Source organism: Balaenoptera musculus, chromosome 2, assembly GCF_009873245.2.
Source record: "Balaenoptera musculus isolate JJ_BM4_2016_0621 chromosome 2, mBalMus1.pri.v3, whole genome shotgun sequence".
NCBI classification, from domain to species: domain Eukaryota; kingdom Metazoa; phylum Chordata; class Mammalia; order Artiodactyla; family Balaenopteridae; genus Balaenoptera; species Balaenoptera musculus.
Genome location: NC_045786.1, coordinates 38258615 through 38277092, shown reverse-complemented (window position 1 = coordinate 38277092; position 18478 = coordinate 38258615). Strand labels below are relative to the sequence as shown.

The 18478-nt window shown below is 39.3% G+C and overlaps 1 protein-coding gene across 1 annotated transcript in view; it reads left to right on the top strand.

The window, feature by feature from the left end:
* The first annotated feature begins 807 nt into the window (after positions 1 to 807).
* TICRR (TOPBP1 interacting checkpoint and replication regulator) overlaps positions 808 to 18478 on the top strand; it is a 45300-nt gene continuing 27629 nt past the window's right edge. The window contains exons 1-8 of the mRNA XM_036840258.1: positions 808 to 1561; positions 6198 to 6477; positions 7526 to 7764; positions 9091 to 9325; positions 10285 to 10414; positions 14121 to 14260; positions 15080 to 15298; positions 17804 to 17955. Of these exons, the coding sequence (XP_036696153.1) occupies positions 899 to 1561; positions 6198 to 6477; positions 7526 to 7764; positions 9091 to 9325; positions 10285 to 10414; positions 14121 to 14260; positions 15080 to 15298; positions 17804 to 17955 (2058 nt within the window). The 5' untranslated portion in view covers positions 808 to 898. The remainder of the gene's footprint in view (positions 1562 to 6197; positions 6478 to 7525; positions 7765 to 9090; positions 9326 to 10284; positions 10415 to 14120; positions 14261 to 15079; positions 15299 to 17803; positions 17956 to 18478) is intronic.

Sequence of the window (18478 nt, the reverse complement as noted above, 5' to 3'; positions counted from 1 at the left end):
CATCTCGTTACCCAGGTACAATTAAAAACAACTTTCAGTACACAGTATTATCTTAACAGTTTAAAAATATACACATAGGTAGATAGAAAATTTGGGGATCTCACTGCATGTGCGGTTTTGCAGTTTTTTCCATCTAACATTACATATAAAAACATTACTTTAAAAAGCTGCACGATGTTCCCCTTGGGGGTGCACCATACCTTATTTAATCATTCCCAAGCTGTTTCCTTTTTTTCTCAAATTAAACTTTTATCCTGATCTTCGATTACCTTCTTCAAGAGAAACGCTTAGAAATTACTAGGGCAAAGGAAGTGAACTTTTAATTTTTAATATTTTTTTCTTAAATTACAGAAAATTTAAGTCTTCGCCATCAGATCCCGCTCCATAGAAAGTCTAGGGTTGCTTTAAACCAGTTGGATTCAAACCATCCCAAATTCTCTTCCCCTACTATTTTCAACGTCTTAGTAAACCTCTCCCAGTACAATCGCACGGAGCCAATCCTCCTTCGGAAAAGAGAAACTTAAAGCCACAGGCCCCCAGCACCACCTCTTTAAATTTTAAAACGAAGGCCCAGGCCAATGAACGTTAAGTTTCTCCCGGAACACAGCGTCCCGCCCGCCGTCCCGCAGTCCACCAATCAAGCAGGGTTCTTCTCCATCACCCTTCCAATCAGCGCCAAGGATGAAAGTTGCTCACGTAACTTATGTAAGGCAAGCGACCAATGGGAGCTGACCTTGGGGGTTAGCTCCGCCAATGCCAGCAGCCCTTGGAGAGCGCGGGAGGCTTTCGATCTGGGTCCTTGAGAGAAGCAGAGAATGGTGCTGGTTCTCTGAAGCGAGGGCCTAGGAGAGAGCGGCGCCGGCCCTGGCTCTAACCCTGAGGCGGCTGCGCGGCCGACATGGCCTGCTGTCACAACGTAATGCTGCTGCTGGATACCGCGGGAGGCGCCGCTGGTGAGAGCCCGGTCCGGCGGGTCGCCCTGCGCCTCCTCACCTACCTGAGTTGCCGGTTCGGCCTGGCCAGGGTCCGCTGGGCCTTCAGGTTCTTTGACTCTCAGGGTGCGCGGAGCCGACCTTCCCGCGTGTCTGACTTCCGCGAGCTGGGGGTCCGCTCCTGGGAGGACTTTGAGGAGGAGCTGGAGGCCAGGCTCGGGGATGGCGCCCACGGCGCCCACCTGCCGGGCCCGGCGCCCAGGGCCACCCACACGCACAGTGCCCTTATGGAGGCGCTGCTAGACTATCAGTGGGACCGGCCCGAGATCACATCGCCCACGAAGCCGATTCTGCGTAGCAGCGGGAGGAGACTGCTTGTCGTGGAGGGTGAGGCCAAGGAGGCCGAGTCTGCGCTCGGCGGCTTTGTGAACGCCGTCTTCCTCCTAGCCCCCTGTCCGCATTCGCAGAGGGAGCTGCTGCAGTTCGTGTCCGGGTGCGAGGCCCAGGCCCAGCGCCTGCCGCCTACTCCTAAGCAGGTGATGGACAAGTTGCTGCCCAAGAGAGTCCAGGAAGTCATGATAACCCGAAAAATCACCTTGTACTGGGTGGATACCACCGAGTGGCCTAAGGTAAGATTACACAGCGAACTCAGATTTTAGTGCGTGGTGCTGGTGCTGATGAACCAGAACTTGACAGCGTCTGCAGAGCAGCCCGTGAACCCAGAATGAGACTAACATGACCAACAGGTGTCCTTTCAGAAGGAAAGTTCTGGGGTCACAAAGAGGGACATTCATCACAACGGGATAGGTAGGTCCTCGGTACCTACTGAGTCAACGCGTTTGAGGTCCTTCACAATTTGGGCCCTATTTGTCTTCCCAGACTTAATCTTTCCTACACACGACCCTTATTCCAGACTGTTGAAACAGTTTAATTGGCCAACAGGCCTTGACGGCTTGTTTTGTCTTAGCAGTGAAACGCCACTGCTCTCTCTTCTGTGCCAGTTTAAATCACACTCATTCTTTAGGGCCTTTGCCCACATGGCAACTACTCAATCTCAACTTCTGAATTTCCAAACACTTTTGTGGCACTTACCCTTTCTCCATTATATGTTCCAGTCGTGCACTCCCTCACCTTCCATCTAGCCTAGAAATAACCTCAGAGGCAGGCACACACATCGCTGTATCTCCTGCAGATGTGTCGTTGCTTGTTATAGGTGTTCAGTAAATATTTGTTGACCAAATGAACAAATTCGTATGTACTTACAGTCCTAAGTGGCTAATTTGGATTTTCGTTGAGGCAGTGGAGCCCCTGCTCCAGTGCTTAAGTATAAATTTCTACCTCCATCATTTTCTTCCTGTCACTTCATTTTGTCAATAAATAACTTCATTTGAGGAGCCACTACATTGAGTACCGACTACATTGTTTTAGCTGCTGGGGATGCGGTGGTCAGCAAAGTGGAGTTTACCTTCCGGGGGAAGATATATTAGACAGGTATGGTTAACAGATTAAACAGATAAACAAGTGATAGGATTTCAAATAATGCTCTCAAGAAAATAAAGCTGAGTAAGGGGCTGACCGTGGGGCAGAGGAAGTAGAAGCAGGAGACAGTTGTAAATAGGGTCGTAGTCAGGGAAGGCCTTTTTGAACAGAGAACTGAATGGTGAAGGAGGAGGATAGTGAAGGTTGGGCAAGAACATTCCAGGCTAAGAGAAGAGCCAGTGTAAAGATTTGAGCTGGAAATGAGCCTAGTTTGTTTCAGAAACAAAAAGGCAAGGAATGCTGAAACCTAGTAGGCAAGGGCAAGCACGGTAGGAGAGGAAGTTAGAAGGTAGCAGGGGCATATCTGTAGGGCCAAGGTAATAAATTCAAACTTTGTTCTAATTGTTGGGAAAGTGGCTTAACCAGGTGAAAGATGTGATTGCATCTGTTGGAAACATATGTCACTAAAGCAGGGGTGGGTTAAATTGCAAGGTTGCAAATGGGAAATGAGCAGATACTTAACACAAATAATGATATAGTGGGTTAAAATTTACAAATTGCTTTCACATGCAAAGCCTAAGGAAGACTTAGCAAATGCAACGTAAGGCAGCAGTGGCTGGTCAAAAGAAAAGGAAAAGGCAAAAGTGTTTAAGGGAATGGTAAACATTGACGGAGAAAATGGAATCCTATAACTTAGTTTGTTTAAGGCAGCAAATCAAGTGTTGGACACAATACACAACACATAAGGGCTCGATTTGGGATAGTTGATATTAAATCACATCAAAGACTTTATGCTGGAATTGTATTTTATCAAATACTGGCTAGAAATAAGTCTTAGCAGATTGGGCTTGGAGATTCTTTTTCTTTTTTCTGAATGGCATTAAAATAAGTAGGTTGACAGGATCTTTTTAAAGATTCTTCCAGTTCGCGCATCCCATCATCTGTGGAGATGGGTCTTCTCTGAGGCTTCTTACATCTGTTATGTTGTTTCCCATAAGAAAAAGCCCATCAGATAATCTTAAGCTTTTCTGGAATTTTTTTTCTGGTGTAGATCTGTCTTTTCCTGTTCAAAAGCCTCTGCCTAGCCACACTGTGGAGGCAAAAGGGAGACTTAGGTTCTGTCCTTGGGGAGCTCTCACTACGAGGGTAGAGAGAAGAGAAGAGAAATTCCAGGGCCTGCCATGTGGAGTTTACAGTCTGGGAAGTAAAACTGGGAGAAACAGACTCAGGGAGGAGGGACTCCAAGCACACGGAACTCTTGCAAAGATATAGGATAGAAGGGAGCATAAGAGACCTCTCTCACATTTTCCACTTTATGCCCCTGATTTACTCAACACATACCTGTTGTTGAACAAACTGCGAGGTATGCTGAGTACTGGGTGCACCATTAGTGAGCCAGACAGATGTGGTCCCTGCTGTCTTGGAGCTTATAGTCTTGTGGACATTTATAAATCCCTAAATTTGAAACTACCACTAGGACTTGTCTGTTACTTAGCCCATAATGTACATAAAAATGAAAAATGTAGCCATACTCTATATACTGGTTGTGGGTTTTTTTTTTTATCATGTTCATATATTTTTAATCAAAGCTGATGTCCTTTTCAGCTCCTTTTAAAGTTTTACTTTTCATTTGCCAAGCAATTTTTTTTTCCTGGCCGGTCCTCTGACTGAAATAATTTCAACAAATTTTTTGTTTCCCTTTGGCAGAAAATCCTAATCAGGATCTATGATACCTGAACAGGCTTACCATTCTCCCCCTTGGCAGTGAGCACAGGTGTGGATATATGGGTGGTAACATCAAATACTAATTGATTAATCTACCACAGCATTTTCCAAACTGATAGGCATAACCAAAACAAAAGTTTGGCAGTACATTGCTTATCTTCACTACATGTGATAGTTTCTGTTGTGCTCTGATATTTTCTTTCCGGGTTTTTTTTCTTTAACACTGATCTTAAACCATTCAGTTGATTCATCATAGGGTCCATCCAAGTTCATCAGGATCACGATCCTCATTTTAAAAGCACTATCCAAGAGAGTTGTGGGTTCTTAGACTGGACTGTCATTGCCTTGCTGTGAACTGGGGCACCCTCTGAACTTCAATATAATGGAAAGTTTGGAGAGGACCTAGAAGACCCTTCCAGTTCTGATTTTTCACATTCACATAGCAATTTATGGTTCACAGTTGTCAACTCACCTGTGGAGTAGGCAAAGCAGCATGATCAGTGTATTCTAGGGTAGGTTCTCCTTCATGTTGCCATAGTACCTGAATATTGTCATGGCATATTGTGATTGTGAGTTAAATATTTCATGTTATTGCTTTTTTACTCACCCCACCCTTGACTTTAAGATCATAGAAGACAGGGACTATATCTTTCTAGTTCATGGTATTATCAACCTGGGTCCTTGGACTCTTTAAGCAATAGAAATTGATAAGAGGCCAGATGAGAAATGCAGGCAAGGCTTTATTGGGACTCGTGCTGCACAAGGGAGCAAGAACAAGAAACAGGGGCCCTTCCTACTCCCCAGAGAGGGGCGGGGGCCTGGTTCCTTAAATGGGGGTGTAGCCCACCACATTGGTGGGCTGGGCAGGAGGCGTAGCTTAGGTGGTCTGTGCACCCCCTTGGGGCTGTGTGCAGGGATCATGCTCAGTACCCTGCTTTTGCTCTCAGCACCTCAGAAATGGCAGTTGATTTGTGGCCTTTTTGTATCCTATTCATAATTGTCCTGACTGCATGCAGTTATTTTTAGTCCCTTATAGTTTCTTTGTATTCGTTTGTCCAGGTGCAAGCACTCCAATAAAGGGTCCCATGTCCCAGCCTATCTCAATGGCACATAAAGGTTGCTCAATAAAAGTTTGCTGAAAGAAGGTTGGACCAAGAGTCAGCTATGTGTGAAGGAATGAGGAATGGCTTTTACAGAGACAGCAGGGTTTGAGCTAGATAATGAAGTATAATAAGCATCCAGTTGGTGAAGATGGAAGGGGAATACACAGCGAACAGAACCGGCAAAAACATGGAAGCATTGTAAAATGTGGCATGTTCAGGAAACAGCAAATGGTTCAGTGTGCCTGGAAGGTAGGGATGGGTGAGGGAAGGATAATGTGTTTGGAAATATTGTTTAGAGCTGGGCTGTAAAGGGCTTTATGGCTATACTGTAGGGCAGCGGGAAGCCCTTCAGAGTTTTTACAGAAGTAGCATGATCGGATATGTAGTTTCGAAGAATACTTCTTAAAACAAAGGAGGAAAGATTGGAGGCAGAGCACAGACTCTGTAAGCTGCAGTTAAGAGTCCAGACTTTAGTGAAAACACTGAAGATAGAACTGAGAAGACCTGTTTGGTCTCCACACAGACCCGTGGGTGCCGGCAGGGTGGGTGAGTCAGTGGTGATCACCCTCTAAGGGAGGTGCTCCTGCCTCTCTCCTGTGACACTTGGCCGCTGTTGTGTTGTGGAGGACATGATTTTTTTTATTAATGTGTAATGACTTTGCATTCCTTCTAACGTTTTATGATTTATCCCTCGTGAGTTGCATCACTTCTGTTCCTTGACAGAAGATAGAATTGAAGTGCTATTTTCACTAAATAGGTGCTTTCTTGAAGGCATATTATATAGCAGTTATTCAAGTAATGGGATGCTGACCATTATTTGTGTTTGGTTCAACAAATACATTAATTGTGTAATTTGATCCTTTCATGTACATATCAACTTTACTTTCTCCTGATTTCCCTTAGCTTTATGAATGCCTAACTTACAATAACCCAAGATTCTTTGTAATTTTTATTTTAGTTGTGGGAATCTCCGGACCACCTTGGGTACTGGACAGTATGTGAACTGCTCCACCATGTAGGAGGCACTGTCTTGCCATTTGAAACTTTCAGCCAGGATTTTACTAAAGCTGGGGAAACACTGCTTGGTAGTGAAAGAAAGCTGTCAAGGGAACCTCACCTCTCTTCATGGATTTCAACTCTGCCAACTGATTCTACTTTAAACTGTTTGCTCTATAATTCTCCTGAGTATGAAGCCTCATTTCCACGGGTGGAAGGAACATTATTTTTCCCTGTTGAAGGTAAGCAAATAATACTTGGGGGCGGGGGAGGAGTGGTGATGGGGTGGTTGATCTGGGTTTCATTCATTTCTGCAAGGCAGGCCCATGAATTCTTTAGAATTTAGAATTTCCAGCGGCCTAGGCACTCCATTAACGCTTGTCATTGAAAGATATCTAAGCAAAATCAGAGATACCACAGGAAACGACTGAAGTTTGGTACAACTGTAAGCCCATGTAAAAAGGACAAGTGAATGTTTTTAAAGAGTTTCCCAACTTTTTGCAAAGAAGGATAATATTGCTCAGGTGCCCAAGCAAATGGGTAGTAAGGTTTCACTGCTTCATAAAAGATATTGATAAATTGAAGATCATAGAAAATCAGTGATTGACTAAGAGAAGAAATAACAAATTAGTCAATTGAAGCAGAAAATGGTGCCTGGTACCAGGAAGAGCCAGCACGTTGGAATCTTCATAAATTTGCTTTATCATATGATTTGCTATATAGTGAATCTAATTTCTGAATCATTATGTAGTCACATAAATAATACCATATAGAGATATGTACATAAAACTATATTATACACTATGGACAATTTAAGGAAATTTCAAGAGTAGTTTTGAAACTTTCAGCCAGGATTTTACTAAAGCTGGGGAAACACTGCTTGGTAGTGAAAGAAAGATGTTAAGGGAACCTCACCTCTCTTCATGGAAAGCAGTTTTGTCTTACATGGTCTTTAGAATTTAAACTCGTAAGATAGGATGTACTGTATTTTATGGATTTAAGAAGCAGTGGGTTTTGTGTGTGTGTGTTTATTGCTTGAATACTTATTTCTAAGTCATAATTACTGAGAAGTTCTGAATAAAGTCACACCATTGTAATTCCAGTCATATACAGCTTTTCCTATAGAACTGAATGAACTTACTATGATAGCAGTAGAATGAGCGTTGAAGTGTGAACTAAGTGACAATACTAGTACCTCGGCTGGCAATCTAATTTTTTTTTCTTACTATTAAATCTCTTATTAGAAGCTATTTCTTATATTAGAATTTCAATATTCTTTATTTCGAACAGGCAAAGAGATTCAAGAAACATGGACAGTTACTCTAGAGCCCTTGGCCATGCATCAGAGACATTTTCAGAAACCAGTCAGAATTTTTCTAAAAGGCACAGTGACCCAGTGGTCCCTCCCAGCAAGCTGCACTTTGGGCACTGATAGCTGGATGCTACAAAGTCCAGAGGGTAACAAATCAACTCAAAGGATGTTATTTCAGCAGTTGGTAAACAGGCTGACTGCTGAAGAGTTACATCTGGTAGGTATCTTCCACGTGGCAAGTTATTCTAGTCTAATAACACACTGGTAAAGTGAAATAAGTGCACTTATGAAATGCCAAGGAGTGCCCTACATAATACAGTCTCAGTGAAACAGATGATATTTTTGCAAGTATTATAGCATCGTGACAATGCTCATTAGTGAAGAAACAGCTTATAAAAATTGCATGTACGTTGAATCCAATTAAACCAAATTATATTCACATAGGGAAGAGGCAGTGGGCCAAAAGGAATGATTATATTAGGGCAGTGAAGTGATGGGTGGTTTCTCATTATTTTTTAAATGTTGCATTATGTATTTATTACTTTTACATAATAAATATATTTCATTTTTTTAAAAAACCCTACATTGTAAAATTAGATATACTAGTGTCCAGTAGTTATACAAATTTAGTAATGTCTTCTGAAAAGGAATACATACATACCCAGATTTGATATAAATTTAGTAATGTCTTCTGAAAAGGAATACATACATATCCAGATTTGATATAAAGGTGATGCTAATTTTTTAACTACCAGTAATTCCTTACCTTACTTGTCTTTTGCTTTTGTAACCTCAGAAAGCTTCTATCTTCTGGATTCCACTGTAAAACATTCCAGAGAAAACTGGGTAGTCATTTGGACAGATGTTGTTCTAAGAGTTGTGTGCTCTGACAGAGCACTGGAGTCAGGGAGTCAGGTGACCTGGATTAGATCTCAGCTCTGCTGCCACCATGTGATCTGAATAAATCCCCTTAAGTGGTAGAATTGATTCCTGGTTAAGAGCATGGGTTTAAAATTCATACACTCTTGGCTTCTGCCTCTTATTAACTGGGTGACAAACAGGTTGCTTATTCCTCAACCTCAATTCCTCCTCTATAAAATGGGGATAATAATCTTTTTTTTTTTTTTTTTTTTTGCTGTGCCTCATGGCATGCAGGATCTTAGTTCCCCAACCAGGGATCGAACCCATGCCCCCTGCAGTGGAAGCACAGAGTCTTAACCACTGGACCGCCAGGGAACTTCCAATAATAATCATTTTTACTTCAGAGTGGTTATGAGAATCCAGTGAGTTAAAATAAGTACATAATAAGTGCTTAGTAAATATTCCTAATAACCTTAGGTTTTTCTTATCTGTAAATTGAGGGATTAGGATTAGATGATCAGTAAGTTCAATTCTAGCACTAATATCCGTGAAGTCTGTCTTTTCCAGTTTTCTCTTTTATATTAATCATTGGATGAAACTATCATTCTGTCTCTTACTAAACTACATGCCTTTTTAGACATATGTCAACAATATTCCCAACTAATTAGATCTTCTTATGTAGGTTACCAGTGTGGACCCTGGTGAAGGCTGGCCCCCCATCACTGGAGTTATTTCCCCCTTCTCTGCCAGTGCTACAATTCTCACTGTGTTCCACACCAAGGAGACTGAATTTCAAAGACATTTTCTCCAAACAGTTGTGGCAGAGAGCCCCCAGGATTTAGCTTCCCTTTTTTCTGAGGTTGTGGATGGTGTATTGAATCAGATTCACAATTCACTTGAAGATCCTGCTACCTCAGGTAAGCTTCTGAACCAATAACTACCATACTCTAGGTTAGTGGTTTACCATCTTTTCTAGCAACATAACTTTTTTTCAGTGTGCTCTTAGTACAGCCCAATATCTGTTATAAAACAGATAAAAGTAGGCTACAATATTTCTGGCAGTTTAAATCATTATTTATAGAAATCCTGAAGCACTTCTGAGGAGGCCAAAGGCTCTGTGAAACCAGTTTGAAATCGAAGGTATAAGAGGAAACCTGGTTTTTAATATGTTTAATAAAGACTGCATGTAAAACTGTTATGATTCTGTCTTCCTTCCACTTTGTTGCACTGTTACTGATATGATACAAACCTTATTTATGCTAGATAGATATAAATATAATCAATTTGATAGTTCTTCCATTCATATTTACTCAGTAGATTTATTGAGTGCCTGCTGTATGTCAGGCTCTGTTCCAGGGGCTGGGAGTACATCAGAGAACGAAATAGACAAAGGTCTCTGTTCTTAAGAAGCTTATCTAGTCAGGGGAGACAAGACAATAAATTAAATAAGGAAATTATATAGTATGTTTGAAAGAGTTAAGTGCTATAGTTATAAAGCAGAGGAAAAGGAATGGGGAGTGTTAAAGGATAGGAGGGTTGTAATTTTAAACAGGCCTTGTTAAAAAAGTGATATCTGAGCAAAGGCTTTGAAGGAAGTGATAGGGAGACAACATTGTAGAAGCAACAGTAAGTGCCAAGGTTTGTGTGTCTGGTGTGTTGGAGGAACAGTGAGGAAGCCCGTGTTTGCAAATTTTTCATAGACAACATAGGCCTGTTGGGATTGGGGGTGCAGCTGAAGGAACATTGTTAACGATGCTGCTTTGTATGTCCTTTGGAAGAATGCAGTCAGTCCAAGGGAGGAGCAAGTGCTTGGAATTCTCTGCTTTGCTTCTAATGCCTCTTTTCCTCTCCCATTTCTGCTCCTTTGTTTCTGTAGCTCCGCCTACTCCAGAATGGGCCCAGCAGGAGCTTGGCCGCACAGCTCCCTGGAATTCCGCTGTTGTGGAGAAGTGGTTTCCCTGCTCTAACTTTAGTGGTGCCAGTTCAAATTTGATGGAGTCATTTTGGTAAAACTTATTTTTTTCTCTGGGTATTGATTATTGAAGTCAGCTCTCAGTTATCTGCATGTGAGTTTGTTGTTGTTGTTGTTGTTGTTGTTTTATTAATTAATTTATTTATTTATGGCTATGTTGGGTCTTCGTTTCTGTGCGAGGGCTTTCTCTAGTTGTGGCAAGTGGGGGCCACTCTTCATTGCGGTGCGCGGGCCTCTCACTATCACGGTCTCTCTTGTTGCGGTAGCACAGGCTTCAGACGCGCAGGCTCAGTAATTGTGGCTCACGGGCCTAGTTGCTCCACGGCATGTGGGATCTTCCCAGACCAGGGCTCGAACCCGTGTCCCCTGCATTGGCAGGCAGATTCTCAACCACTGCGCCACCAGGGAAGCCCGTTGTTGTTGTTTTTAACAGACCACCTTTTCTGAGTATAGTCCAATAATATTAAAAACTAATTACAAATGGAGAATATTGTTTAATGGGTATAGAGTTTCAGTTTTACAAGGTGAATTCTGGAGATGGATGGAGATGATGGTATTATGAATATACTTAATACCACTGAACTATGTACTTAAGAGCGATTAAGATGATAAATTTATGTTGTGTATTTTATCAGAACTAAAAATTTAGAAAAAGTTAATTACAAAAACAAAATACACTCATAGATGTCAGAAAATATTTAGTATTAAATTTCAATAAAAAAGGAAAATAGCAAACTTGAATAATGCAGCTAAATTAATACTTAAAGGAAAATTTTTAGTATCTTTTGAAGAGAAAAATTAAAAACCAATTAGCTAAGACCAACACAAGAAATAATACAAGAGAGTAAACCCAAAAATTAAAAAAAGAAGGCAATAATAAAAATAATAAATCAAATAGAATTCAAGAGAAACAAAAGATGATTCTTCGAGAAGCCAAATAAAATAATCTATAGCAAGACTGAGCTACTTGTATGAGCAGTCATAAATAATATTGGAAATGTAAAAGATATGGCAGAAATTCAAAATATTAAGAAGTAAAGTTGAGGTTTATTTTTTCCATAAAGATACCCAGTTGTTCCAACTCCATTTGTTAAGACAATCTTTTTCTCAATCACTGTGGCACCTTTGTCAAAATCAGTTGACCACCAATGTGCAGGTCTATTTCTGGAAAGAGTCTAGTCCAGAAATTATGTTAATACCACATTATCTTGAGTAGTGAAATCAGGTAGTCTGTGTCCTCTCAACTTTGTTCTTTTTTTTTTTCTCAGAATTGCTTTGGCTATTTTAGACCCTTTGCATTTCCATGTAAATTTTAGAATCAGCCTGTTTCCACACACCCAAAAAAAGCCTGCTAGGATTTTTGATTGAGTGTGTATTGAGCTTATAGGTCCACTTGGGAAGAACTGACATCTTATAATAATGAGTCTTCTGATTCATGGACATGGTACAGCTCAAAAAGGCTAAGAGCATAACAGGTGCACCTTCCCATATGAGATAGCAAAATTTACCATAAAGCTCTAGTAAATAACATAGTGTGGTATCGGTGCAAGGATCAACAGATAGACCAGTGGAGTAGAAGCAGCGGGGAAAGAATAGACTATTCAGTAAATGGTGGTGTTGATGATTGGCTATGCAGAAGAAAAAAGATAAAAAATTAGATTTCTACTTCACAGCATACGTATAATGATAAATTCCAAATAAACTGAAAAACCAAACGTGAAAAGTAAAAACTTTAAAATTGTAAGAAGGAGAAACACGAGAGAAGATTAGGCTAAGGGTGGATTTCTCAAATAAGACCTAAAAAATTCAAACCATGAAGGAACATATATGACTATAATGAATTTTAAAATGTTTATATGATGACTAGTCATAGACTCGGGTAGCTGTAATCCATATAACCAGCAAAGGATTAGTATCCAAATTAGTACCGATCTCCTAAAAATAAGAAATCCAATAGAAAATCGGGCAAAGTATGTGAACAAGCGGGGTTTCCCTGGTGGCGCAGTGGTTAAGAATCCACCTGCCAATGCAGGGGACGCGGGTTTGATCCCTAGTCCAGGAAGATTCCACATGCCGCGGAGCACCTAAGCCCATGTTCCATAACTGCTGAGCCTGTGCTCTAGAGCCCACGAGCCACAACTAATGAAGCCTGCGCGCCTAGAGCCCATGCTCTGCAACAAGAGAAGCCACCACAATGAGAAACCTGCGCACCGCAACGAAGAGTAGCCCCCGCTCGCTGCAACTAGAGGAAGCCCGCGCGCAGCAACAAAGACCCAACGCAGCCAAAAATGAATAAATAAATTTTTTAAAAAATTGTGAACAAGCAATTCAGATGAGGAAATCTAACAGAGCAGTAATTTGGAAAGATACTCAGCATAGGCAAGTGGAAATTAAAACCACAACATGGAAAAACCCACCAGGTTCTATTTTATACCTATTAGATTGTCAAAAATTAGCATGTGGGGAAATGAGCACATTTTAGATGGTAGAAGTGTAAAATGGTTACCATTTTAGAGAACAATGTTCCTAGTAAAGCAGAAACTTCACATACTCTGACACTCAGCAATTCTACTTCTAGGTGTCTGCACTGAAGAAATTTTTGCACAAACACAAGGAGAGCTGTGCTAGAATGTTCATTTCCAGTGGAAAGGACTAGCAGACTCTCAGCAGGGAAATGGATAAATAAATTACAGTATCGTTATACAATAGAATATTATACATAGATTAGTAAAACGGTATAAACCAGAGCAACACGTGAAAAATATGTTGAGTGCAAACAAAATTGCCAAAGGATGGTGTTGTATGATACCATTTTCATAAGATTTACAACATATGAAACAGCATTTTATTCGTTTTGTTACATATGTATGTCTCTGTAAATAAGGTACACACAAATCTAGGAATACCTCTGGGAGGAAGGGATGGGAAGAAATTGGGTGAGGCTTTCTCTGTGTCCATGATGCTTAATTTCATTTAAAAAAAAAATCTGAAGCAGATACAGTAAATTAATGGGGGGAAAAAGCAACCCTCCTCACTGCTCAAGGAAATACCAGCACACTTAAGAGAATTAGGCTGCTTCAGACCTGCTGCTTGTATGAACTAATTCAACTAATGGCACCATAACTTTCTCCTACTTTTAAGTCAGATGATATCAGATAATGGAAGATAATGAAATGGAAATAATACATTTTGAAAGTTGTGCTATTTTCATTATTTCCTTAGTGACTGATATTTAGCTCTAGGCGGGAAAGCAGTTAGTAACTAATCATCTCCCCTGCCCTGTTTCTTTCCCTGCTCATCAATCCCAAATTAGTTTACTAGAGTGTGAAATAATTATTTAAAAGTTATTCTGATACTCACTACACTGTATTACATCATCTTGTACTTTAATGTATGGAAACTGGGTAAAAATTATGGAAGCCCAGAAGTGAGTGAAATAGTTGTCATAATTAGATATGTACCCTAGGACATGAAGAACCTTATTAATAAAAGTCAATACTGTATGTGTTAATACATTAATGGTTTTGTGAACAGGTAGCTTCTGCCCCTGAATTTATACAAATCATAAATGAGAAGAGGGACATTTTCCCTCCTGAGAAAAAATACTTTGAAGGCATCTTGTGGAGACATCTTTTGACTAGCTTTTAAAAGGATAATGGATATTGCTGTTGCTTTGTTTTTAAAGCATTTTGGAAAATCAGAATTTCAACTTTGTACTAGACATCTTGACTTATTCACAGGTTACTACAGGCTGCCTCATCTAATAAGGAAGAGCCTTCCAAAACTGAAAGTGAATTGACACGTTGCCTCTCTGAGCTCTACCAGAGAAAGTCTCGTGAAGAATACACTGTGTCCAATCAGGAAGACAGCAAAAAGAAGCGTAAGCACATAGAAAGGCTGTTTCTTACAGTCTTTTTTGACACTGTATGTTTTAAAAGATTGATATTCCTTAAAATGAAGTTGAAATGGTAACTGAATAAAGGACAAGTTCTTATATTTCATATTTGAAAATAATTACATTAGTACAGTAGTGATTTTAAAAATCTCCCACAATCCTACCTTCTTAATGAATTAAACCATTTTTGTTTTTAGTTATAATAGAAATTTAAATACAACTTTGTGTGCTGCTTATAAATACTTGTTCATCTGCTACTTTGCTTTTTTAGTTACCTCATTGCTTAACAAAATTTGCAAATTTCTTATGTTGTTGAACATGTAGATTGCTTTCAGTTTTTACCATTATAAATAATACTATAGTGTACATCATGCATATGATTTACCTTTGAGTGATTTCCTTAGTATAAGTTTCCATGAACAAGTTATTCATGGAAAAGGGAGCTCTGGATGCAGACTGCTTAACTGCCTTTCAAAAGAGTTTCATCACAACTCTGTGACTACTGGGTAACACCAAAATGAGTCTGTTCGGCATTTGTCTGTTGTCTGTTTGGCATTAGATGTAAAAATCATCTAACCACCTTGAGATATTTAGTTCTTAAACTTCAGTTAAAAAAAGAGCTCTCTTTCTACCCTGTGTTGTAGGTAGAAAGAGATGAAAGAACTACCTAATTCAGATCATTCTGAATGGATATACTTCATTTCAATATTCCTTCACAGAATATTTCATCTGAATTAAAGTAGTTCTTGATTCCACAGAAGTAAAAGTTATTTTACTTTTCTTCCCACGATGTCGTTTTGGTAGGAGGTTTCCCTCGTACTCCAGTGAGGCAGAAGATGAATACCATGTGCCGTTCCTTGAAGATGCTGAATGTTGCAAGACTGAATGTAAAGGCTCAGAAGTTACATCCAGATGGCAGTCCAGACACAGCTGGGGAGAAAGGGATCCAAAAGATAGCCAATGGAAGAACAGCAGATAAATTGGAAAACAAAGGAAGGACACTGAGAAGTTCTAAACCTAAAGGTATTCCTCAGTTCCATTGCATTTTGGTATCTAAATTCATGTTTACTCTTCTGTACTCTCATATTTTTAAGTTTTAATCATATCCCTCGCTTAATGAACATTTATTGGCTATCTACTGTATGTCCACAAGTGTGTTATGGGGAGTACAGTAAATAATAAGATAATTTCCTCTCCTTAGATTTATGATCCAGCTACAAAGAGTAATAATGAACATATATATATATATATATATACACACACATACATATACACAACGAATTGGTAAAATGAATACATAAGAGAGCCAAGAGACTGTAACAGAAAATACTTGTTCATTTTGGAAGTAAAGACATACTAGGAGTCAAGAAAGGGAAAGTCCAGTCTTGAGCAGAACAGGCTGAGAAGGCTTTTACGGAGCCAGTGGAGCCCAGGTTAGACTTTGAAGAATGAGCAGAGTTTAGAAGGCAGAAAGGTAAAAGAAGTGTGTGCTAGATGGAGGATTAGCATAAGCAAAGTCACAAAGAAGGGCTGTGTCTTGGCCCTTTAAGTGGTTAAAGAAGTTAAGTGGTTAAAGAAGTTTTATACATTTGTGAATAAAGAGAGGGGAAAAGGTTCGTGAATAATCTAGGGTTAGATGATTGAGGTCTTTCAAAGTCAGGCAGAAGAATTCAGTCCAGTAGCTTTTATTTTCCCATTTGTTCTTTTTTCTTCTTTAAAAATGGATTGAATTACAGTATGTTTCTCATTCTCAGGATACATTCTTAGCTTACACTGACAGTGCCAGTACTGTGGGGTGATTGTGACAATAGCTTATGAACTTTGGGCAATAATTACCTGATGTCACCTTTGAGTTCTTTTGAAAATTCTGGAATGAAAGTTTTCTGCTTTAAACATTTTTTTTTTTCCTGTGGAATACTGGATCATAGATGATAATCAGTTTGAGTGAGATAGCACATCTTCGATGAGCTAGTATGGTATACCAGAATGCGGATAGGAGAGCAGAAGTAACAGTAATGCAAGACAATGTGGCATTAGCATAATTTCTGGACTAGATCCTTTCCAGAAATAGACCTGCACAGCAGTGGTAAATTGATATTTGACAGTAGTGCCCCCAACAATTCAACAGGACAAGGATAATCTTCAAAAGATGGTGCAGGAATAACGATATGTTTATGGAAAAATTGAACTTAAACCTTATCTCTTAATAGTATTTTGAATTTCTGCTTTATTTTCTCGAATCATCTTTGTTTTTGTTGCTCTCTCATTTCTTTTTTTCCTACTTAATTCATTTCTGTTTTTATCTTTATTATTGCCTTCTTTATTATTTGGATTTACTCTTGTGTTATTTCTTATGTTGGACCCTTAGCTAATTTGGTTTTGAATTTTTCTTTAAAAAGATAATTTGTCTATAAATTTTCCTTTAGGTATAAATTTAGCTGCATTATATAAGTTTGCTGTATTCTGTTTTCATCAATACATCTAAATATTTTCTGACATCAGTAATAGAAGGGAGTGTTTTATTTTTGTAATTAGCTTTTAATTTTTTTGGACTGTGCACAATGTGTTCTGTAAGATATTGAATCTTTAATATTTGTTGAAACTCTATGGCCTAATATGTGATTGTTTTGTTAATATTCCATGTGTACTTGAAAATAATGTGTGTATTCTCTAATTTTGGGGTACTTGGTTCCATACATATTCATCTTAATATTTGAATATTCAAAATTCTTATTAATTTTTTTCTACTTAAAAGAATCTATAACTGAGATGATTGTATTATAGTCTTCCACCATGTAGATTTGTCTAAATTTCCTTGCAGTTCTGCCAATTTTTGCATCATATATTTTGAGGCTTTCTTTTTAGGTCCATACAAAATCATTTATGTTTTCCTTGTGATTATACCTCTATTCCTTTATTTCCAATGTTTCTTTGTCATGTGTTTTGGGTATGTCTTTTGTAAACAGCATAATTTTTTTTTTTAACCCAGTCTGACAGTTTCTACCTTTTATTTAACCAGTGTATTCGTAAGATAAATATTTATAATTATTATGATTACTGATAAGCTAGGGTGTATTTTAGTGTCTTATTTTGTGCTTTCAATTGTTTTTTTCCTTTCTACCAGGCTATGGGATTAATCAAGTTTTCTTTATGCATCTTTTTCCTTTCTGCTAAGTTTGGAGGTTGTATAGTTTATTTCTTCTCCATTACTGGTTATCCTTAAATTTATAACATGTACACGTGATTTGCAAACCCTTAAAATTAATCACTATCTCTGAACTTTTCAACCTCAGCATTTTTGACATTTTGGACCAGATAATCCTCTGTGAACTATAAGATGTTTAGCAGCCTCCCTGGCCTCCACCCCATTAGATGCCAGTAGTACCCTCCCTCTCCCCACCAGTCACTGCCACCCAGACATAGCCAGATGTCCCCTGGGCAGCAAAACTCCCAGTTGGTAACCACTGCCTTAAACAATACAATGACTTCAGCTGGGTCTGATGATCAATTTGACTTTTTTTCCCACAGATTTTAAAACTGAGGAGGAGCTACTATCTTACATACATGAAAATTACCGAAAGACTGTGGCCACAGGAGAAATCGTGTTGTATTCATGTGCTCGGAACATGATCTCAAACATTAAAGCATTCCTAAAGTCCAAAGGCACCAAGGAATTAGAAGTAAGGGAATCCGGATATTGTTGTTTGTCATAACAATGTTAGTTGCTTGTTGGTGGGTCTGGCTCATATGTCTTGGAAAATATCTGTTATGCAGTGCACATTTCAAAAATGATGAGTGAGGGGGTGAGCACAGTTCTAGGTCTTGGAAGATGGACATGGTCCACTGAGAAGGCAGAAATCAAGGAAACGGGCCAGGTGGGAGTAATTACATGTACTTCCCTTCCAATGAAAGCTCTGTCCTCATCTAAGTTGCATGTTAGCTGCATGAATTAAGCCAGTGGTTCTTAACCCTGGCTGCACTTTAGAGTCACCTGGAACATTTCTTTAAAATGTTGATTCATTTTGCTTAGACTTCTCAATCACTACTTTATGGAATCTTCCTTTTATGAAAGTTCAAATCTGCAGGCTTGCTGTATCCATGCCCACTTGCTCTCAAATACTTTTCTACATGTTCTTTTAAAAAATATAAAAGAATATTACACTATTTTTCATTCAAATGAAAGAAAGAGGATGTACTTCCCTT